The sequence below is a fragment of the Dendrobium catenatum genome, unplaced genomic scaffold, assembly GCF_001605985.2.
Source record: "Dendrobium catenatum unplaced genomic scaffold, ASM160598v2 original_scaffold_273153, whole genome shotgun sequence".
Lineage (NCBI taxonomy): Eukaryota > Viridiplantae > Streptophyta > Magnoliopsida > Asparagales > Orchidaceae > Dendrobium > Dendrobium catenatum.
This window is the reverse complement of record NW_021591549.1, coordinates 140,053-165,108: the sequence shown is the minus strand read 5'-3', so window position 1 is coordinate 165,108 and position 25,056 is coordinate 140,053. Positions and strand designations below refer to the sequence as shown.

At 37.0% G+C, this 25,056-nt stretch overlaps 1 protein-coding gene across 3 annotated transcripts in view; it reads right to left on the bottom strand.

Annotated features, from left to right (window-relative positions):
* Nucleotides 1–25,056, bottom strand: part of LOC110094821 (vacuolar protein sorting-associated protein 54, chloroplastic) — a 99,016-nt gene that overhangs the window by 39,925 nt on the left and 34,035 nt on the right. For all 3 annotated transcript variants that reach the window (XM_028692765.1, XM_028692764.1, XM_020820151.2), the window contains exons 9-13: nt 15,133–15,304; nt 14,957–15,040; nt 14,651–14,801; nt 14,426–14,555; nt 13,966–14,119 (exon numbers count right to left, since the gene is read on the bottom strand). In XM_028692765.1, coding sequence (XP_028548598.1) covers nt 13,966–14,119; nt 14,426–14,555; nt 14,651–14,801; nt 14,957–15,040; nt 15,133–15,304 — 691 coding nt within the window. The remainder of the gene's footprint in view (nt 1–13,965; nt 14,120–14,425; nt 14,556–14,650; nt 14,802–14,956; nt 15,041–15,132; nt 15,305–25,056) is intronic.

The following is a 25,056-nucleotide window of genomic DNA, read 5'->3' as shown; positions in this document are numbered from 1 at the left end:
GTCTTTTCCCATGCGGTGGCTCCTTGGCTTTCTCCCTTGGGCTGCTATTTTCCGTGCCTTGCCTCTTGGATTTCCAGCTGGCCGTTGGTTTTCCGCGCCTAGGCTCTTTCCCGTGGCTGTGGCACCTTCATTCCGGGCGGTCTCCTTAGCTCCCGTGGTTGCCTCTTCGGTTCCTTGGCTTGGGCTTTTTTTATGAAAAGCATTTGGGTTTAATGCTAAGTCTTTTAGAATTCCTATGGGAATTTATTAGGAGTCTCTTTGTATTCCCCTTTCATACATATATATATGGGGGTATTCCCTTTCATACCTATAAATATGGGGGATTTGTAATGTTTGAAAGTAAGTAATGATATGTGATTTTTGGAGAAAATCTAACCTGCGGGTTTGTTTGGAAATCCTTGCGGGCTTTGTCCATCTTCTTTCTCATCCCCTCCGGAAATCCTGCGAGCTCTTTCCAACCTTTCGTCTTGGCTTCTAATCTCTTCGTCTCTCCGCAAGTGCCACTCCACCTGTATCTTTCTTCCAAGTGCAGCAACTTTAGGGTGTCGTCTTTAATGTTAAGTTTGCAAGTCGTCGTCGTTTGTAAGGTTTTGTAATCTCTTCTTTTTAGTTTATTTTGAAATGTAAGAGTTTGTTCATCTTCCCCTTCTTCTTCGTCGTTTTCGTGGTGTAGTGGGTCGTGATCTCCCATGCGGGCGAGGGGTATAGGCTCCCCTATATTTCTTGCCCCCACCACTTCTTCATGAGTGTATGCTTTATATAAGTTTTCTTAATATAAAATAAGTGAAGTATTATGTTTAGGGATTCGATATATTGCAGTAATATATTCTTCTCATCAAGGATGGTCAGAAGTAAGGATAAAGCTGCATCAAGTCATAGAAAAGATCCAGCATGAAAACATATCACTCAGGTGGATGTAAGGGGAAGTGATAAAACATATATCTATCTAAAATGCAATTACTATGATAAAGTTGTGAAGGGTGGTGTGACTATGATAAAAGATCACCTTTCAGGGTCTCACAAGAATGTTGCTCCATGCTCCAAAGTTCTTGATACTATAAGGGAGGAGATAAAGTCATACATAAATAAGTCTACCACTTCAAAACATCTTGCACAGAAGCAATTTGAGGATAGAGTTGATGTTGGCTCTTACTATGGAAGTGAGTGCAGTGTTAGGGATTCATCTTCTTCGATGAAGCCCATTTCATATAGGGGTGCTAGAGGGCCGATGGATCATTATATGGTGGACACATCAGAGGATAGGCCTCCTACTACATAGAAGATGACCACAGAAAATGCAAGGGAGGCACGGAGAAGAGTGTGTAAGGATATAGGTAGATTTTTCTACGAAAATGCAATTCCATTTAATGTTACAACATCACCTGTCTATTACAACATGATTCGTTCAGTTTGAGCATTTGGGAGAGGGTTCAAACCTCCAACCATGTATGATTTGAGAACATGGATTCTGAAGGAGTTGGAAAGCACTAATAAAAGCATCAAAGATATTAAGAGGACTTGGCCCAAACATGAGTAACAATTATGTCAGATGAGTGGTCTGATATCAAACATAGAAGTCTGATCAATATTCTCATTAATAATCCTTATGGTACTGTGTTTTTAAGGTCAGTTGAAGCATCTGACCAGGTCAAAGATGTTGAGTTCATATTTTGATTATTAGATAGTATTATTGAGAGGTTGAAGAACATTTGGTTGTACAAGCTGTGATAGATAATGCAAGAGCTTACAAGATAGCACGTAACAAATTTATGGAGAAGATGAAACATCTATATTGAACTCCATGTGCTACACATTGTATAGATCTGATTCTTGAGAAGCATGAAACGCTACCTCAACATAAGAATGCACTTACTAAAGCAAAAAATAACCAAATTTCTTTACAACCACTCTTGGATTCTATCTCTTATGAGAAAATTTTCAAAGAAATAAATTCTAAGATTAGTAGTAACAAAATTTTCCATCGCTTACTTGACCTTAGAGAGTATGTTGGATGCTAGACAACCTTTAGAGGCTATGTTCACATCTACATAGTAGTTGAGTTGTGTTTGGGCAAAAAAAAAACTGAGGGAAAAGAAAATAGAAAGATTGTTTTAAATGATAGAGTATCTTATAGGCCATTACAACCACTAGACATTTGGTTCAAGTTTTAATGATGGTAGATGCTGAAAAGAAGCCAACAATGGGTTTCATCTACAATGCCATGGATGAAGCCAAAGAAATGATTGCCTCCAACTTAGGAGGCGAAGATGATAGTTTTAGAAAAATTTGGAATATTATTGATGATACGTGGAAGCTACAACTTCACCGGCACTTGCATGCAGCTGGTTACCACCTAAATCCTCAGTATCAATATACAGAGAACAAATCTTCAAACCCTGAAATAAAGTTGGGATTGTATCATTGTATAGATCGGCTAATAAGTGGTGCAACTGAAAGATCAAATGCTGACATATAATTGGTACCTTTTAGGAACAAAGAAGGTTTTTTTGGATTACAACAAGCAAAGGATACAATTGTCAAATGATCTCCAAGTAATTTAATTTAATATTTTAAACATTTATTTAAAAATTATTTTTTTCGCACTAGTTGAGTGGTGGATTCAATTTGGCGATGGGACTCTAGAATTGCAGCATTTTGCTATGAAAAGTTTGGGCTTGACATGCTCTTCATCTAGTTGTGAAAGAAAGTGGAGTACTTACAACCAAGTACATACAAAGAGGAGAAATCGCTTGTCCACATTGAGGATGAATTCACGAGTGTACATTATGTATAATAGGAGACTCAAATATAAGAATTTAAAGAAAAAAAGATTAATAGGTGATGAAGATCCTTTACTTTGCGAGGATGTGGCATCTGATGATGAGTGGTTTGTAGATGATGAAGTTGAAATGATGTCATCTGAATTACAATATGAAGATTTAAATGTTGAATTCTTTGATGGTCTTAAAGCATCTACATCCACCACAACTCAAGAATAAATAAAAAAAAGGTATATAAATAATATACTTTTCTTAGACTTTTATTAATGTATTACACTATTATTTCTTTTGAGATTGTTCAAAAATATTTAGGGAAGAGGAAGATAACTAATATTGAGGAAGAAGGACCTGATTGGGAAACATTGGACTTTATAGGAGAGGAAGGGGAGAGAGCAGTTCACATAGTGATGATTCAAATGAAGACCCCCTTAGTGATGACAGTGTTGATGACTTATGAGTTCTTATGTGATATGTCATTGCTATTTATTTTTGGAATTATATGTTAATGAAAAGAATATTGTGATTTGGGAAAGATGGAGTTTGAGTTGAACTATATTTCATGTTGTTTTATTATTGGGATATTTTAATTTTACTTCATATCATATGCATTTTTATGTTTTATATATTATTTACTCATTAGTATATACAAAATTTATCATTTTATGTTTACGCATTTTTTTGATTTTGAGGCTTACGTCTCGCCTCACAAACGAAAAACGCCTCAATATCCGATTATGCAATTTTAAGCATTGTTTAATATTACATCGCTATTGATCATATGAATCCCCTGGTATTTATATATTAAAGAGGGCTACCGGCCGAGCTACATTCATTAATGGGATATTTTGATGCATGTTAGCTAGCAAGTTGTCACTCAATACTAAAGGTGCAAACGAGTCGAGTCGAGCTCGAGTTTGAGAGTGTTCGAGTCGAGCTAGTGTGTCAATACCGAGCTCGACTCAAAAGTCAAGCTCGAGCTCGACTCAACAGAGGAAAGAAAAGCTCATCGAGCACGAGGCGTTCGAGCTCAATCCGTCCATCGAGCTCAATCCTTCGTCGTCGCGTTCGAGCTCAGTCCATCCATCGAGCTGCTTGAGCGGCGTTCGAGCTCAATCATCATCTTCGTCAGCATCTTTTCTGTCCGAGGCCGTTCGAGCTCAATCCACGTCATCAAAGTTCAAGCTCAGTCGTCGTTGTCTGTTTGAGCTCAATCCGTCCATCGAGCAAGTTAATTAATGCAGGAAACCGAGGGTGATGTCGAGCAGGTTAATGGTGTCGCCGACGAAGAAGCTCTTCCCCTTAGTGCACTTAACGAAAGCCTCTCTAACAGCAGCAGTGCAGTAAAGAGTTGCTCCTCCGCTTCTGCCTTGCTTTTTCTCATCCTCATTCCACATCAACACTTGAGGGTGATGTCGAGCAAGTTAATGGTGTCGCCGTTGAAGAAGCTCTTCCCCTTACTGCACTTAACGAAAGCCTCTTTTAACAGCAAGAGTGCAGTAAAGAGTTGCTCCTCCGCTTTTACCTTGTTTGAGTGACGTTCGAGTTAAATCGTCATCGTCATCAGAGTCTTTCGCATCCGTCGTCATTCGAGCCCAGTCCACATTGCTAGCGTTCGAGCTCAGTCGCATCCATCGCCATTGTCGCTAGTCCGCATTCATCGCCATCCTCGCTAGTATCCGCATCCGTCGCGTTCGAGCTCAGTCCGTCCGTCGTCGCTAGTGTTCGCTTCTGTCGCAAGCTTTTCACGTCGCAGTGTCTTTCCAGCGCCAGCTTTCCATTTTCTCGCACCTGCTTTCATTTTCCCGCTGCCCATTTCATCAGCGAGCTGCTCGACAAGCTCGTGAGTTGAGCAGCGAGCAGGTTGAGCTCGAGCTCGATAAGCTGTCGAGCTTGAAATAGTGTTCGAGCTCACGAGACTCGTCGAGCTTATTATCGAGTCGAGCTCGAGTCGGCTCGCGAGATGGCTTGACTCGGCTGCACCCCTACTCAATACACATCTATACTTTTTGCTTGCAAGGTAGCTGATGCATGCAAATTTCAATTTTTAGTTTTATTGTAATATGAATGTTATATTTATTTTTTGTTTTTTTATTTATTCTACCCTATGATGGAAGGCAACCTATGATCATGAGTAGGTGGTGATTTGGACATGCTTTACCTTGGGTGTGCTAGCTTCTTTGGTGCCTTGGCTCTTGGGCTGATTTGGGTTTCTCGGTTTGGGCATGGTTGTCTCGGGTTTAGCTGCCCCTCTTGGTAAGCTGCTATGTTTTTCTTCTAAATTTAGCTCATTATGATGAGTGGAATACCTTTTCAGCTCATAAATTAGATGTCCTGGTTCTTCCTCTCTCTGTTGGCCTTTAGGTTTCTCCGTCTGGCTCCTATTTTCATGGCTGGCTGTTCCTATTCCTATGGTTGTCCGTTCCTGTCCCCTATGTGATCCGTTCGGGTACTGCTCCAGGCGCTGCCTCTTGGTCTTTTGGCTCCCTTTTTCTGGTTGGTTCGGCTGGGGGTGATTGGGGCTGTTTGGCTTCCTCTTTTCACCTGTATATATGGGATGTTTTGAAGCTTTTAGAGGTTTTTGTTTGGTGAGCAAAGTTCTCTAAACACCTGAGGGTTTCTTCTTGGGAAAGCTTGCAAGCTTGTTCCATTTCTCTTCTCCTCTCTTCGATTTTGTCTTGGGCTTCTTACCTACTTCTTTTCTTCACAAGTTTTCACTCCACTTGTATCTTTCTTCTCAAACTATTGGAATATATATGGGATGTTTTGAAGCTTTTAGAGGTTGTTGTTTGGTGAGTAAAGTTCTCTAAACACCTGAGGGTTTCTTTTTGGGAAAGCTTGCAAGCTTGTTCCATTTCTCTTCTCCTCTCTTCGATTTCGTCTTGGACTTCTTACCTACTTCTTTTCTCCACAAATTTCCACTCCACTTGTATCTTTCTTCTCAAACTATTGGAGGTGTTGGTTGGCCAGTTTGGTAGCATTTGCCGGAGGAGTTTTGCGGTGGGCGTTGGCCCAAAGTAGCTGTGGTGGACCCATGGTTTGCATGTCCTTAAGCACTTCTTTTATTTTACCTACTATTTCGTTGCATGTGAGGTGACCACTAGTTGGTTGTTCTAAGGGTAGCTTGTTTTATTTTAATTTATTTTTCTTTTTTGTCTAACTTTCATTTGTTTGGAGGTTTGTTTGGTGTTGGCTTTCTAAATTTTGAATCGAAAAAAGTTCTACTAGCCTTTGTGTTCTCTCTTTTGGTTTTTCTATCTAGTTGTCTGCATCAGTAGCCTTGTACATTGATTTTCTATATCCTTGCTTGCAAGGGGCCAATGATTATTGGTTGTATGGAGGATTTAGCATCCACTGCATGATCTCGTCATCATCAATAGATGGACTACTTCTACATGATGGGTCTCTTACAATTGTTCGTAGATGTTCATGTTCACAGCGGATCATTGATTATTACATACATGTGAACTATTATAACAAAAGCCTTTTTACTTAAATTCCTATTGCGGTCTTCTAGCCATGCTGGTAGAGAGCATTATTGTACTTGCATTATATCCACCATAATCATTCACAGGTAACTTAGCATACTTGCTTGTGGCAAAATTAGTGGTACGCGAGGTGTTTATGTTGACTGCATGAAGTGGCTACAATAATGGCCTCTTCAATCTACGGGCTGATTATTACTTGCATAATAGGTCTTTGATTGTTGTATGTGGGTGGTACTTGTGCATTTTGTAGTTGACTGATCTCACGTGTAAGTCAATCGCATCTTGAAAGTTTTCCAATGCGAATTCCCTACCTATTTGCTTGCACTTGTTTGAATCATTAAATTTATCATTTGACTTTTGCATTTTGACTTTAATTGTGCATTTCAGAATTTAGGGTTATGTTCCCTATTGTTCAGTTCAAATTCAGTTCCATGTTGTTCAGTTTGAATCAGGTCTCCTTTCATCTGCATATTCACTCTAAATTTCGACAGCACCTCGACATATCCCCCGTTTGGGGGAAATTTGGGGAGTTGGGTCTTCCCAGCACACTAAGAAATGAGTGCATGGGTCTTCAGAGGTACTTGTTTGAAAATGCACAGTTCTTTCTTTCCCCGCCGGCACTAAGGCGCATACGGGTACTTAAAGTTGTTTCTACCAGGATAAGAAAAGCGAGTGTAGGGCTTACCTGCCTCATTGCTAGTGTTGCAACAGGTTCCCTCCTACCACGCTAAGAAAAATGTGTAAATGTGGTTGTCCAGAACATCACGCATGCTGAGGATAGGGTTTGGAGTTTTATTCCTGCGTAGGGGTCAACGGTGATGTCGTCGGCTGTATCAGGGTGACGATGGTAAAGTCAGCGGTATTGGCATGCAGATTAAGGTGAGAGGTATTTTAATTAATATTATTAATTATAATTAATTATAGTTAATTATAATTAGTTATAGTTAATTATAATTAATTATTAATAATAACAATTAATTATAATTAATATTAATTAATCATAATTAACTCTATTTAAAAATAATTATTATAATTAATCTTAATTATAAAAGGATTTAGGATTTATGCAGATTTTGAACAAGAATTATGTTGGATTTGCATTAGATTTATGCATGATTTAAACAGGATTTAGTTAAGAGAAAATTGGGATAGAGGATTTACGCAAAATAGAGTAGGATTTGTGTTAAATAGTATTTAGGGAACCGCTAAACCTCACAAGTTAAATCCTCCGTTTCCCCTCTTATTACCCAAAATCCATGAGACTTAGCCGTAAAAGTGCGTGAAAAGGAGAAAGATAGCTACCTTCGCAATGAGCAAGTTCCCGTCGTCGATTCTAGTCCTATCAAAAGGGAATGTAGTCGAAGGAGATGGAGACATGTGGGTCGCCGGGAGCAGGGCTTCGGTACAATGAAGGAGATAGGGATTGGGAGGTTGAGGCTTGCGGCTTAGGGAAGATCAGCTGGAAGTTCTTGCAGCAGAGGAAGGAGGGTCGTTTTGATCAGGGTGGCCTTTTGAGTGCGGGAGGAAGAGAAGAGGCAAAGGCCTCATTCGTCCCCAATTTATCAGCGGATGAAGCTCAATCGAGGTGAGTCGTACGATGATGAGCGACATGTGGAGTTCATGGCCGAACGTCCGAACTTGTGCGGAGCACATCGTGGCGCTGAGGCGTGCGAGGTTTGAGCTGCATTCGTACGAAGAGCAACGCCGGACAAGTACGTGAGATTTTGATGGGATTTGAGCGATTTTTTTTTTTGTTATTCGAATATAGGTCAACAGATGCATTGTATGGCTTAAACAAAGCGAGAAGTGTGCAAGGGCTACTGCAGTGTTAAAGAAGAGTTCCCACATCATGGATGGATATGAGCAAAGAAGCTAGTCTAAAAAAAGTATAATTATGATATGAACTTAGAATATAGATTCTCTTATCGGCAAATTAATAGAATTAATAGATATTATAATTCTTAAGAAGATAAATATTCTATGCATTCAGGAAACTAAATGGGTTGGAGAGAAGGCTAAGGCGATTGATAGTTTAAGATTTAAATTATGATATTCTGGTAGGAGACATACTAAAAATGGTCTATGTGAGATTATAGATAAACATTTGAAGAATAATGTTGTATAAATTAATAAAATTGGATATAGAATTATAACTTTAAATATTATTGTTGATCTAAGACTATTAACATTACAAGTACTTATGCCCCTTAAGTATGAATAGATATGTGCTCAAAATTAAAATTTTGTAATGACGTAGACGAATTAATATAAAATATACCTCCTAAAGAAAAGATTTTTATTGGAGGAGATTCAAATCAATATGTCGATAGAGTGGTAGAAGATTTTAAAAATATTCATGATGGCTATGAGTTTAGAGTGACTACTGAAGTTAGTAGAACTATATTAGATTTTATTCTAACTTATCATTTTGTGATTGCGAATATCTTATTTAAGAAAAGAAAACACCTCATCGCTTATAAGAATGAATAAAATAAAACTCATTTTGACTATAAGAAAAAAATAACATTTAAATTTCAAAGATTATAAAATTATTCCGAAAGAAAATTTATATACTCAGTTAGTTTTGATCTTTATGAAGAAAGAATATAAAAAATAAAATAAAATATTGGAACATTTAAAGAACAAAAACAAAACAAAAAATTAAAAAAAAATATTCAATATCTTAAAATTTTGATAGTGCATAAGATAATATTATGTGAAAAAAAAAACTAGTTATATTAAAAATATTGCAAAAGAAGTGCTAGAAGTATCAGAAGAAAAAGCTCCTAATAGTAAAAATAATTAGTGGTGACGTTAAAATGTGAAAAAAAAAAAAGTTTTGTTATAAAAATTGGTTTGAATATAAAGCTTAAAAAATTGGTAAAGATATAAAGTATTTAGCTTTTGATGATTTACATAATATATTAGATTCTAAAGAGGGCGAAAAATATATGTACAAATTAGCCAAATTAAGAGATAGTAGTAGTAAGGATTTAGTTCAAGTGAAGTGCATTAAGGATGAAGATCAAAAAGTATTTTTTTAGAAGAGGATATTCAACAAAGGTGGATGAGATATTTTGCTAAGTTTTTCAATGAAAATTGTGAGAATACAATCGACTTTAGTGACCATAACAATCTAAATGAAAATAGATTTTTTTATTTTTATCGGCGTATTAGTAAAACTGAAGTTAGAGATAATTTAAAAAAATGAAGTGTAGAAAAATTATTGGGCCCGATGATATTCCAATAGAGGTGTGGAAATGCTTAGGAGATGAAGAAATTTCTTGGCTTACTGAACTTTTTCATATTATTTTAAAGACTAAAAAGATGTCAAATGAATGGAGAGTGAGTGTGAGTGTACTGATTCATATTTTTAAAAATAAAAGTGATGCACAAGATTGTGTAAATTATAGAAGAAATTAAGCTAATGTGTCATACTTTAAAACTTTAGAGAGAGTTATGGAGCATAGGTTACGACGTGATACTATGTTTCTCAAAATCAATTTGGATTCATGTTGGGTAAGTCTACCATGAAAGCTATTCATTTATTGAGTGGATTGATGGAGAAGTTTAGAGTGAATAAGGAGGATCTACATATGATATTTATTGATTTAGGTAAATCATACGATAAAGTTTCAAGAAAAGTGCTATAGAGAGTTCTAAAAAGAAATGGGTTAATAATGCTTACATTCAAGTCATTAGGGATATGTATGTAGGAGCTATTACTTGTGTTCAAACACAAGGTGGTTTGACCAAGTATTTTCCTATTTCAATTGGATTACATCAAGGATCATCCCTAAGCCCCTTATCTTTTTGCTTTAGTCATTGATGTTCTTACTAGGCATTTGAAAGAGGATGTACCCTGGTGTATGCATTTTGTTGATGATACTCTTCTTATTAATAAACTAGAGAGGGAGTTAAAGGTAAACTCGAATTATAGAGGACAACCTTAGAGTCTAAAGTTTTTTGTTAGAGTATATCTAAAATCGAATACACGAAGTATAATTTTAGTAGTTATATATCTACTGGGGGATTTGTGACTTTAAGCGATTAAGCCATTAATAAGTGTACTCGTTTTAGAGATCTTGGATCAATTGCTCGAAGTGATGGTGAAATAGATGAGGATATTATTATTAGAATTCAAGTTGGATGGTTGAAGTGGAGGAATGCTTTGGGTTTGTTGTGTGATTGAAAAATGCCACTCAAACTTAAGGGGAAATTTTATAAGATTGTGGTGAGACCTGCAATGCTTTATGGCACAGAAAGTTGACCATTAAAAGATGAGCATAATATTAAGTTAAGTGTTGCTGAGATGAGGATGTTCAAGTGGATGAGTGTATTTACTCTTTAGAGACAGGATACAAAATGAGCATATCCGTAAAAGATTAGAGTAGATCCAGTAACAGATAAGATTAGAGAAAGTCACCTTAGATGATTTGGTCATGTAAAATGGCGGTATTCTGATGACCCTGTTAGGAGAGTAGATATATTATATTTGGCCTATGTTAAGAAGGTAGAGGTAGACCTAAAAAGACTTGGTTAGATAATATTAGAAATAACCTTTTATTAAATTTAAATAAGAATTTGACTCTTAACAAGACAATGAAAAAAAGGATTCATGTAGCCGACCACACGTAGTGGGATAAAGACTTGATGTTGTTGTTGTTGTTATATTAGATATTAAACAAGATAAAAAATGTATGTATAGCTTGCCAAACAAAGAGATGGGAAAAGTAATAATCTAATTTGAAGTGCATTAAGAATGAAGATCAAAAAGTATTTATTAGAAGAATATATTCAATAAAGGTGGATGAGATATTTCAATAAGTTTTTTCAATGAAGATTGTGATAATACGATTGACTCTTATGACCTTAGCATCCTAAATAAAAATTGAGATTTCTATTTTTGTCGTTGTATTAGTAAAAACCAAAGTTACCGAGGCCTTAAAGAAAATGAAATGAGGACAAATGGTTGAACCGGATAATATTTCAATAGAGGTGTAAAAATGCTTAGGAAAAAAAGGAATTTCTTAGCTTACAAAACTTTTCAATATAATTTTGAAGACTAAAAGATGCTAGATACGTGAAGAAGAAGTGTATTGATTCCTATTTTAAGAATAAAGGTGACACACAAGAGTGTGATTTATATTGGACTTACGTTAATGTGTCATTCTTTAAAACCATGAGAAAGATTTATTGAGCATAGGTTACGATGTGACACTAAGGTTTCTTAACATAAATTTGGATTCATGCCAGGTAGGTCTACTATGGAAGTTATACATTTATTGATGATGGAGAAGTATAGAAAAAACAATGAGGATCTACATATGATATTTATTAATTTACAGAAATCATATGCTAAAGTTTCAAGAGACGTGCTCTAGAGAGTCCTAGAAAAGAAAGGAGTTAATAATGCTTATCTTCAAGTCATTAATGTATGTACGTAGGAGCTATTACCTGTGTTCAAACACAAGGTGGTTTGACCAAGTATTTTACTATTTCCGTTGGATTACATCAAGGATCAGCTTTAAGCTCATATCTTTTTGCGTTAGTCATGGATATTCTTACTAGACATTTACAAGAGGATGTTCCTTAGTGTATGTTTTTTGCTGATGATATTCTTCTTGGTGATAAGACTGGAGAGGGAGTCGAAAAAAATTGAATTATAGAGGTGAACCTTAAAGTCTAAAGGTTTTTGTTTAAACAGATCTAAAATTGAATTATTGAGTGTAATTTAATAGTAATAGTTCTAGAGAGGGATTGTGACTTTGGGTAATCAAGTCATTAATAAGAGTACCCATTTTAAATATTTTGGATCTATTGTTCAAAGTGATGGTGAAATAGATGTGGATATTATTAGTAGAATTCAAGTTGGATGGTTGAAGTAGAGGAATGCATCAGGCCTGTTGTGTGATAGAAAAGTACCCCTCAAACTAAAGGAAAATTCAAAGAGATAGTGGTGAGACCAGCAATGATTTAAAGCATAAAATGTTCGCCATTAAAAAAGAAGCATATAGTTAAGTGTTACAAAGATGAGAATGCTCAGATAGATGAGTGGTTTCACTCTTAGATACATAATGCGAAATGAGTATGTACGTGAAAAGGTTGGAGTAGCTCAAATGGCAGTCACCTTAGATGGTTTGGACACATAAAACGTCGGCCTTCCGATGACCTGGTAAGTAGAGTAGATGTATTGGATTTAGCCTAGGCTAAGAAGGGTAGAGGTAGACCTAAAAAAGACTTGGCCATAAAATATTAGAAATTGCTTTTTTTATTAAATTTAAATGAGAATTTGACTCTTAACATGACACAATTGAGAAAAATGATTCACGTAGATGACCCCACATAGTAGGATAAAGGCTTGATGTTGTTGTTATACTAGATATGTTATGCTTATTTTTTTATATTATAAGCAACACGCCTAATTATGATGTTGGTTTATTATTTATTTGTCATTATTAAGATTATGATTTTTTATTTTTGATGCACAATTTAAAATTATAATGTCGTGTCCACATCGTACTCGTGTCCTATATTTTCAATAATTGACATGCATGTGTCTCCGTATCCGTATCAGTACAACATAGTTTGGGTCATATGTGTTGTTTTAAAGAGTGTTATGACCTAACAATGAAAGATCAATTTTGAGCAACGATTAAGATTGTTTTCCACCCTTATATCCCATGAACAACTATTTTTGCCTTATCTTCCCTTGCAAAGTTTGGGTTTTATTGTTGATGTCTCAAAATATTTAGAAAGAGTAGCTATTTCTCACTTTCTTTCATTAATTTTGAATGTAAAAATAGTGTGCACTCTTCTTCCTTGATTCTTGTCATCATTGCACTACTTATCAGTGTATTCAAGTATGGAAAAGTTTCTCAAACATTGACACCCTCACTAATAGTTCCAATAAAGTGCTCATTGAGAGCATGCAAAGATACATAAAATGCTGCATCCATTATAAGTTGAATAGCATACTCCTTTTCAAGTTATTACTTGCATTTCATGCTTCGGTACACCTTATGATGCTCTTGCAGACATCTTTTTTATTGCAAGATGAGGGGAACTGCGGTTTAATCAAAATCCCGAGTTCAATTATTAGTAGATCAGAATAAGCATATTAGAAGAGCAATCTTCACAATTTTCACTTCTTTTTCAAATAGAGTTCAAATAGCAACAGGCAGTAATCTAGTTTTTTGGATAGCTTTTTCATAATTTTACTTTACTCGTTATTGACATACTTTTATTTGCAGCTTGCTGATTTAAAAAAAAAAAATTGTAGTGAAAAAAGCTATCAGAACTAAATCTATTAGTGCGATAGATATAAGAGAGTTGTTGTCCCACTTTTTTCGGGAAAAAAAAGTTTATAATACCCTCAAATAACATTTTAAAACTCACATTTCCCGTAATAATTCCACAACTAATTTTAGAAGCAGTTGCAACAGTTCTGAATGGACCCTAAATTACAAGCATTTATTTTACTTCGTTCTCTAACATTCTCAATATTGTTGATACACAATAACAAATAGCCACAATTATTATCATTTGCAAATAGATACCATCCATGACTACAAGTAAACAGTCAAAATGTTACGATAGTCTCCACAATTAAAACACCACTAAACCAATCTAGGAATAAACTAAGAGTTTAAGAAAGCAAAGCAATAACTCCGGAAAGAACTTGGATGGAAAGAACTTACCTGCATATCACCAGCACCAAGAACAAGCTGGCAAGTTCTGGTGTTGAACATTTTCAAAAATTCTACCACACGGTGGATGACTTCAGATGATAAAGCTGGCAGGCATTTACAAATATCAACATACTCTGACAGCATCTTCAATAGTATTAAACCACTGCAGGAATTAATACAATTTTAGTTATATGATTGAAAAACTTAACACCAAATCTATTGATATTGACGGCACAATTGTCAACTATACGAAAATTGAAAATTATTCAGTAGTTAAATAAAATGTTAAGTAGAACCATTGCTCTCCTTTGATAAAACAAAACTGAAGTACATTATTCATGGTTATGATAAATAGGGGTATTAATGGAATAGCACGCATAAATTCATGATCAGGCCTACTAGTAGAAGTCAAAAAGTAGCACACAAGCTGAAAAGGAACAGAACTTCGTCAATCATGAAAAAGACTAACCAGTTCACCATGTGATAACTAACACCTCCATACACAAGAGTCTGAGATGCAGATTTTCCAGTTTCAACAGAGTTACCATCAGCATTTCGATTTGGTGCAGAATCCATTCTGTTTTCTTTGTTAGAACTGACTGACAACATAGGGAGGATTTGTTTAGAATCATCTAAGTGTTACCATTCATCCCATTGTAGCTTTAGCGGCCTTGAGAAAAAGAGACATTCATACCAATTAGCTGCTCATTATGATTGCTTTGAAGAGACTCATTAACAAATGACTCCTCATGAAAATGAAGAGATGCAACAATTGCCTGAAATTCCTCAGGAACATCAACAGTCACCCATGTTTCTTGATCAAGAATTGCTTTAATCTTTGACATCTGTATAAGAAAATTGAAGTTGGAGTGAATGAGAACAATTTTTTCACAAGAAAAGCAGCATGAGCTTGCAGATAATTTGCTCATTATCAGTGAGACAAGACAATTACAAGCATGCAACTGGTATAAAGAAATTCACATTTGAAGGCATGTCATACTCGGGATTCATGTTGAAAATCAACAAATGATTTTGATTGTGATTGCAGCGTTCCTCGAATGCTGTAGCCTAGTCTCCCGCCAATCTAATTAAAAATAAATTATTCTAAATATCTAACAAGCCAACAACTAAGCAAAACATTCAAGCCTAATACATGTGGAAAAAAGTAACAAATACCTTCTCAGTAGCTGTGATAAAGTCCTGAGTTATGTTATAGATGTTTAGAAACTCTTGAAGCCTTAACTTTGGGTGAAGAAGAGCACGGACACCAAGAAGTTTAGCCCACCTTCCATGAGCAGAATCACAAGCAGCAAACACAGCTTCTGTGTTTTCCCGTAATACATCAGCACTGAAATTAATTGTCCTTATCAGAGTGCTCAAAATTTAAAGCTATAACCATTAGGATCAAAATAAAGTAGAATATAAGATATTTCGTATTTTCTTAGCACAGGGATCAAAGTCCACATTTCTTGGAAACAGAATTACCAAGCAAAAATATGTAATGAGTACATGGAATTCAATTAAACAAATTGAGGTAATGGAAATTAAAAGAAAATAATCAAAACAATGGATGGGCAAATGAAGCTTTCTACAGAAACAAGGAAAATTTTTGTTGTTAAATTACTAGAGTTTAAAAGGTTGAATATATTTAAGATCCCTGATGAGCTAAAATACGCTTTGTTACATTATCTTAGTATTGAAACCCCAACAAGCATGTACCAAGTACGCTCTTGTTTTTGCAGTGATGACGTTTGAGTCAACAAAGTCTCAAGTGCCTTGCTCTTTTGACACCTCCTCATACTAATCATATTCAGACGCTTCACAAATATGTACATTCTGCAAAGTTTCATTCTCAAGTTCTTGCTCGCTTTCTTTTGTAAAACAGATTTTCTAGAAAAGCATGCATTGATTACCAGGATCACCACATCTATAGCATGCATTTATAAATGCTTGGCCTTGCATAGGATTGGACTTAGAAGAGATACCTTGTAGTTGAAGGACCTCCTGCAGTTTGTCTGTTAGAGTAATGGTCCCAAAAAACACCTAGGTTCAGTCTTCCAGCGATAACCTTTTTAGGGATGATTAAATATATGTCAGGTGACATGCGACTTTCACTACAAACTTCTTTGAAAATCAATTGTTAGCTCCTATGGTAGAAGCTCGGAATTAACTATTCGTAAAGAAAAATGACTAAAATCAAAATTTTCTGTCTCTTTATGCAAGCTGATTACTCAAGAATAGTATCGAACAGACCTTGAATGCTGCTGCTACGTGTGATCAACAATCTTTTCCACTAAACTTGGCTCCTCCTCTACTTTAGACTAGCTGGTAATCTACTAAATTTGGCAATGTAATATGACAGTCCAAGAACCACAGGTGCAATTGAGACATTGTCAAATAATTTCTGTTTATATTCCTTTAGAAAAACTGATCCTTCAACATCTTCCAAATCCTCCATCCACAATCATTGGCATTTGAGCATACCTTCCACGATACTTTTGTGATTTCACAATCATGTAAACGGAGCACCATTAGGATTTAAAAAGCGCAGGAAATGTTTTGATCTTCTAAAATTGGCATATAACCTGAACATTTGCCCTTCTGCCAAGCACTCCAAAAAACCTACAATCTTGGTATCAACATTGAAGTTCAATCAATCAAATTTCATTTTATTATATAGCCTTTGAACAAGCAGTTTGATAGAAAGTGCTAGCAGAAATTTAGGAAAAACCTTGGCTGCAATCTGATTTCAACAATTTCAGATAACCAATGACAAAAAAATCAGGAATAGAACACACAAGAATATTTTTTTATTGAAAATTTTATGAAAGAAAGACAAGATACATGTGGATCTTCAATTGGAGAGGATTGAAGATCTGGCTCTCACAATTTTCTGGTTGCCTGCTAGAGCCCAAACACCCTAAAAACAATCTAAATTTGGCAAACAACACCAACCCCTAACCCTAGGAAAATCACATAGTTAAAGCAAACAATAAATCAACAAATACCCAAACAGCCCTCCCCTAATTTCCTCCCAAATCTGACATATTTCCTTAATTATTTCCCTCCCAAATCAACCCTCAAATCAGCCCCCAAATATGTCATCTTCAATTAGAAAACATTTTCTGATTAATCCCCTCCAAATCAACTACCAAATCTATATCTACAATTAGAAAACATTTCCTAATTAATCCCCTCCAAATCAACCCCAAATCTGCTCTCTTCAATTAGAAAATATGTTATAATTAATCCCCCCTCCAAATCAGTCCCACTATCCTGCAGCTCCAGCTCCGCCTGTTGGATGTAATTGTCGGTCCCATAAGGACCGATCCCTCCCAGACCGGTTGGATCGTTCTAACAATAACCTCTCCTAAAGACCCACCTTGTCAGCAAGGTAGAAAGACGGCTCCTTGAATTTCCTCAGCATTACAAATGGTAAGAACCTGAAGAGATTGGTCTTTATATCGATGCCCCGGTGTATGCCTCTCTCTTATTACGTCGTTTCTATGAGCTTCTTGAAATTTTCTCCAAGTCTCCCTCCTACAGTCTTCTCCTTCAGGATCTCCTAAAAGTACTTAGTGTCGGCTCCTTGGATGTCAAAAAGGTGTGGTCATCCTGTACGAACATCCTAACTTGTTGCCTCCAATCCCTATCTCTAGATGCCTCTGATCTATCACTAACTAGGCTGGCTCCATAGCCTCTTCCAAATAACGAGGCCTCATCACTCTAACTTCCACTCAAATCTCTTGTTTGAGCCCTTTCATAAAGTTCCCCTCTAGTATAGTCTCTGGAAGTAGGTCCAGTCTGTTGGCTAGGTGCTCAAATTGCTCACAGTATTCCACCATTGTCCCTTCCTACGTTACGACAATGAACTGCTCATAGAAGTCCCCTCCCCTGCTAATATAGAAACATTCCAACAAGCAGTCTTCAAACTCTCTCCAGGTTCATATAGGTCACCTCGTATCACACCACTAGTATCATGCCAACGCTTTTCCCTCCATGCACTTCATGTTGTCGTTAGTCTCTCCTTCGTCAAACTATTGATGGTAAAGTATATTTCTATCTTGTAGATCTACCCATGGGTATCATCTCCCTCATAAATAAGCATCTTCAATTTTCTCACCCTTGAATCTCTTTTGTTCCCCCTGTTTCCTCTATAATTTCCCATTCCCCAAGGGAGCGGTTCCCCCCAAGTGTCCTTATCATCCCTTATACGCTCATACTCAAACCATTCATCAAATTCCCACATCTCCTATCAAATTCAGCCCCCTTTGGATCATAATCAGTTCCACTCCTTTTAAATTCATCTCCTCTTCTTTCAAATTCAGCACCCCTTTAATCACAATCAACCCCTCTACTTTTAAATTCAGCACCTCTTCAGTCATAATTAGTCATTCCCCATTAAAATTCCGCACCTTTTAAATTCAGCACCCTTTTATTCATGCCCAACCTCCTCATGTCTCTCCCCATACCATCTACCCGGCTCCTAACTAGGAATAGGCTCTAGGAAATGCATTCTCTTCTCCCTATAGAATCTCTACCTCCTGATCTTCCTTTTGCCTTATCAAATTAGAGTTTTCCCAACTTCCTTGGTTATCGGAGGCTTCCCTCGCCTCAAGACTCTGATGATGCCATTTTGGGATGGCCTTGAGCAACTTCTTCAACATCTCCTCCAGGATGAAAAGTTTCACATCTATGTACTCGTGAATGGCTAAAATTTAACTTTTGAGATATGATTATTGAGTTTGGAGATCTAAAATTTTAGATTTCAATTGTTTGGTCTCTCATTCCAACACTTCTACCTTTCTTCTTGCCATAGGTAACCGGATTTAGGCTCCAATAGCAAAAAAAAAGCAACTTTGATGCAAATCTGGCATCCAAATAGCAGAAAACAGCAAGATCGGAGAAGAAACATAGCAAAATCAGCGGGGAAGACTTCTATTTCAGCCTAGGAAATTGTTCTGATACCAATTTGTTGGGAAGTGCTTGTAGAAATTTAGGAAGTGTTTGACTGAAATCTGATTTCAGCCATTTCAGAAAACAATGACAAGAAAATAAGGAAAAGAACACAAAAGAAAACATTTTTTTATTAAAAGTTTTATGAAAGAAAGACAATATCCAAGTAGATCTTCAATTGGAAAGGAAGATCGAACTCTCCCGAATCTTAGCTGTCAGCAAGAGCCGAAACACCCTAAGAACAATCTAAAATCCGCAAACAACACCCACCCCTAACCCTAGAAAAATCACCTACTTAAAGTAAACAATAAATAGCAAATACCCAAACAACCCTCCCCCAATTCTCTCCCAAATCTACCATATTTTCTTAATTATTTCCCTCTCAAATCAGCCCCCAAATATGCCCTCTTCCCCTCCAAATCAGCCACCAAATTAGTCCCTAAATCAACCCTCTTCAATTACGAAACATTTCCTAATTAATCCCCTCCAAATCAGCCCCCAAATTTGTCCTCTTAAATTAGGAAATATTTCTTAATTAATCCCCTCCAGATCAGCCCCCCTCTCCTGCGGCTCCACTCCGCCTGTTGGATGTAATTGTCGGTCTCGTAAGGACCGGCTAGACCGGTCCCTCCTATACAGGTTGGACCGGTCTAACATGGTCTTTGTTGGGTGACAAAGGTTTGTTCTCTCTATAACTGTTTATTTAGGAAAAAAAATATTATATGTCAAAACGTAAACCATCTACCATACTAAGTGTGGGACCCAAGCAGTGACTAAATTGCCTTCGTTGTGATATGAAAGTCACAGGCTCGAGCCAAGGAAATAACTTCATTGAATGAGTGCTAAGGCCACGCCAGAACCCATGCTTAGAAACTACATTGGAAGAAGCTTGTAGTGGTGGGTACACCCTTTTCTTAAACTTCTACATAACAAACATGCACATCGTGTATAGTGAGACAATTGTGAAGAGGTAACAAATTGGCTGTAGATCGATGCATAGTTGTCAGATCTCCTTGTAAAACCCGGAATTCGTCATTTGAGTGCGTCACACGCATATCGATGCGCCGCGACGAATTTAAGTGAAATTTCGATGTCGTCTGAATTCAACGAAATAAATTTTATTAAATTCATCATGAAATTTCGATCGAAATGGTATATAGCAAATTATTTAACTTTGTAGGCAGTTTTCTGCTCAAAGCACCAGCAACAGTATTAGCTCTTCCCGGATGATACTGAATGTTCAAATCATAATCATTAAGCAGTTCCATCCATCTCCTCTGCCTCAAGTTTAGCTCTTTCTGAGAAAATATATACTTTAGATTCTGGTGATCAATGAACACTTCACAATATATGCCATATAAGTAGTGTCTCCAAATCTTCAAGGCAAAAACTACAGCAGCAAGCTTCAAATCGTGGGTTGGGTAGTTCTTCTCATGACTCTTCAATTGCCTAAAAGCATAGGCAACTACTCTCCCATGTTGCATCAAGACACAACCCAAACCCTTCAACGACGCATCGCTGAAAATCTGAAATCCCTCAGTACCTGAAGGAATCGTAAGAATTGGTGCAGTCATCAAACGAGTCTTTAACTCTTGAAAGACTTCCTCACACTGACTACTCCACTCAAATTTAACGGCCTTTTGAGTCAATCTACTCAAAGGTGCAGCAATCTTGGAAAATCCCTCTACAAACCTTCTATAGTAGCCAGCTAACCCAAGGAAACTCCATATCTCGGTCACTGTCATAGGTCTTGGCCATTCAGCTATAGCCTGTACCTTATGCTGGTCCACAGAAATACCATCTCCACTAATGACATAACCAGAAAAGTCACATTCTTCAGCCAAAACTCGCATTTAGAGAACTTGGCAAACAATTCATTGCCTCTTAGAGTTTGCAACACTGCCTGGAGATGATTGGCATGATGCTCTTCATCACAAGAATAGATAAGAATGTCATCAATGAAGACAATAACAAACCTATCTAGCATTGGCTTGAAGACCCGATTCATCAAATCCATAAAAGCAGCTGGGGCATTTGTTAGCCCAAAAGGTAATACAGTGAACTCGTAGTGTCCATACCTTGAGCTAAAGGCTGTCTTCGGGATGTCTTCCTCCTTAATTCTCAACTGATAATAACATGACCTCAGGTCAATCTTGGAAAAGACTGGCTCCCACTAGCTGATCAAATAAGTCATCAATCCTCGGTAAGGGATACTTGTTCTTAATGGTAAGCTTGTTCAACTCCCTATAATCGATACAGAGTCGCATGCTACCATCCTTCTTCTTTACAAAGAGAACTGGTGCTCCCCAAGGTGAAGTGCTAGGGCGAATAAATCCCTTCTCCAACAATTCTTGCAATTAAGACTTCAACTCCTGAAGTTCCTTAACCGCCATACGATAAGGTGCTTTTGAAATAGGCTCAGCACCAGGTAAAAGATCGATTGAGAAATCAATCTCTCTAACAGGAGGCATTCCAGGTAAGACTTCAGGAAACACATCAGGAAAGTCTCTTACTACAGCAATCTCCTTCAGTTCAGGCACTTGTTTGGAAGTGTCCCTTACATGAGCTAGAAAGCTTGGGCACCCCTTCAAAATTAAACTACAAGCCTTCATAGAAGTGATGATCATAGAAGAAACACCTCGATCGCCCTGGAAAACAAGTCTCTCCTCCAGGAAACTTTATCTTCACCACCTTCTTATTGCAGTCTATGAAGATGAACTGATTTGACATCCAATCCATCCATAAAATCACATCGAACTCCAGCAGGGGTAAAACTATCAACACAACATCAAACTCCTCGCAAATAATGAGAATAGTGGAACACATAAGTGTAGCAGTCATACTAGACCCATCCAGTAACAAAACTAACAATGTAGTAGGCATAGAGCAAACATCCAATGCATGCTTCTTAATGAACTCCTGACTAATGAATGAATGCGATGCTCCAATATCGAAAAGTACTCTACTAGGAAAACATTTGACATGAATAATAACTGTAATCACATCAAGAGATTCCTTGGCTTCTTGCTGTGTAATGGCATAAACCCTTGGTTGCACAACAGGTCTCGCAATCGGATGATTAGGCACTGAAACAGAAGAAGTTGACTCTTGAGCTCTCGGTCTACCAACAGTAGAATGTCTCCCAGTACTTTGCTGAGGTGGAGGAGCACTAGATCTCCCCTCCCTTGGACCCTTTGGGCAGTTCCTAGCCACATGCCCAGGCTGATGGCAAAAAAAGCAAACATTGGAGCCCGATAAACATTCACCTCTATGCATTTTGCCACACTTGTCACAAATTCTAGCACTTGAAGAACTCCGACTACTATCAGTTCTGAACTTCTTTACACTAGAACCTCCAGAATGAGTTTGGAAACTCATGGTCCTCTCAAAGCCCTTCCTCTTCTGTTGGAAATCTCTCCTCTTCTGAACAATTTGAAAATCAATTTCTTTCTTGCTTTTTCCACCAATACTGCATAATCATCAAAACTAAAGGGAATCAATGGCTGACGTATAGCATCGCGAAGCCCTGATAAGAACTTTTGGCACTTGTCCTCAGTAGTAGCAATAATCTGAGATGCATAGCGGGACAGTGTGGTAAACTCAGCTTCATACTACATGACTGTCCGATCACCTTGCACCAGTCGCATGAATCTCTCTTGCATCTGACTCCTCGCAGAAGGAGGCACAAACCAATCTCTGAAGACTTTCACAAAGTCCTCCTATAAGATCTGGGAAGCTGTTCTACCACCAGACTTCTCCAATGATTGTCCTCTCCACCATCTCTTGGCCTCCCCATCCAGAGCAAAAGTGGCTAAGGTCACCCTCCGATCAACATGACATTGCATACCCTCCAGTATCTTTTCAATCCTCAAAAGCCAGTTTTCAGCATCTACTGGCTCTCCTACTGTAAAGAGAGGTGGTCGCATGTCTTGGAAAATCTTCAAATACTTGTCTACCAATGGCTCTCTCCTGGAACTAGACTGGGGCTGTTCCTGTGAATGCTGAATCAGTGCGTGACAGCCGCCATCATCTGATTAAAAGTATCCATGGTAGTGCTACTACCACCAGCAGGATGAGCTACAGAGGATACTGCTGGAACTTCTCTACCAACTGGATCATTATGCCCATCAGTATTGCCATCAGTGGAATCGGGTTCCTGATCCACAGCCCTAAACCAATTAAATGAAAATCAATTCAATATTTATCACATCATCATACATTCCTAACATGTCTAAGACTCATGTCTAGGACGCATAAATCAACCTAATGGCGCTTTATACGGATTTAAATCCTAAAATGCTCTGATACTATTCTTGTCACGACCCGGCCCGGTTAGTTCGTATATACGAGGCGGGAACGAAATCGGACATTCAGATCAAACTCTATTCATCTTTCATATAAATTCTAAAGACATTCAAGAACAAAAAAACGCATCTAAACATTTTATTTCCATTCCACAGGTTGTTCACAATTTACAAGATGACAACTTATATCTAATCATGTTCTGCATGCCATCCAAAAATAAAGTAAGGAACTACAACTAATGAAAACAGTAAAAGAACCTGTCACCCGGTACGCGTCAACTGTATGTAAACCTCGGGTGTTCGGCCATCACTTAACAGTAGGTTCTCCTGAAAAATTTCCAAAACTAGGGGGTGAGCTATGTTCAGTAATTGACAACTACAGTTAAAGTTCGTATACATTTGAAAAAAAAAAAGAACTTGTGGATTAATAACCTACACATGTGCTAATAGATGTCTTAAGGCATGTCTTGAAGCAAGTATTAAGTTGACTATGTATTAAACATGATATGAGTTATGCTTGTCTAACATGAGATAACATGAAATATGATTTATTAACATGAGATATACTTGCATATGTTTATCTTTCTATTCATATTGTATACATCATTCCTGGAGTACCGAATTGTACTGATAAGGTACACATTTTTATGGTCTTATCCTTTTCCTTTCTTTTCATCTTGCCTCAAAGGCCGTCTTTGCTCAAAGAGCAGCATCTTGGTACTCCGTCATCAACAATCACAAGCTATGCATTTCATATATTCATATATCATAAGTATGATTAAGCATGAAAATGATAAGAAGATGCTCATGCTCATTATTTCATATTATATGCTAAGAAATTTTAACACAAAGTCAAACCACTAAGTAACCATTGAACATGAACATGATATAAGAACTTTAAACAATAATTTTTCTATCTTTTTTGCAACCAATAACATAAACCAATATATATATAACGAAATGAACACTTTTCCAAGCAAGTAGAGTCACTTACACTTAAGAAGCCTTGCTTTGAAAATTTCCCGCACAAGTAATCACCTCCTTTCCCTTATTCCAGCCTAAGGGAAAAAAATTTTCAATTTCTATTACTTACATTTAAATCTCTAACATTTTAATTTTATTTTAAAAAATAATTATTATTTTCGGATTTATTATAATTACCAATTTTGACTTTCACATTATGCTAAGTCCATCCCTTAAGCATGCCAAAACCTCCCTTCATCTAATTGATACATAATATTAATAAATTTTCAGATTTATATTAAATAAAAATTAGGAAAAATAGTTTTCTCTCAAATTTCTCAATTACAGGCTTCCCTAAGCCCTTAGGAACACATTTAGGGAGCATGCAACCTATAAAAGCTAAGTTTGAAAAAACCCTAAACTTTCTCTAATTTTTCCACTCAAAATCGTTAATGAAAAATTACATTTTTGATACCAAAAGTCTTCCCTTAAGCTCTTCTAGTTATTCCCATAAAAATTTCATCAAAAAGAGAAACCCTAAATTTCGGATTTAGTGTTTTGCTTAAAAAAATTTGTCATGTAGGGTAGGAAAACCTAGATCAAAGCAAACCCTAAAGGTTTCCTAAAGAAATTTCTAAAAAAACACAAACCCTAATATTTTATCTATGCAAAAACTCAAGAAAACTTCCATATCTTTAAGAAAAACTTACCCCCAAGTCTTCCTCTAGGCTTTTCCTAAAGATTCTTGCCGGAATCTAACCGGAAAACCCACCGACCGCCAGCCTTGGAGTTCTTCCCGCCGCTTTCTCCTCAACCCATCGCCTCCCTCTCATGTTCGGCCGAAAGAAACACAACAAGATTCGGTCCCTTAAGGCTT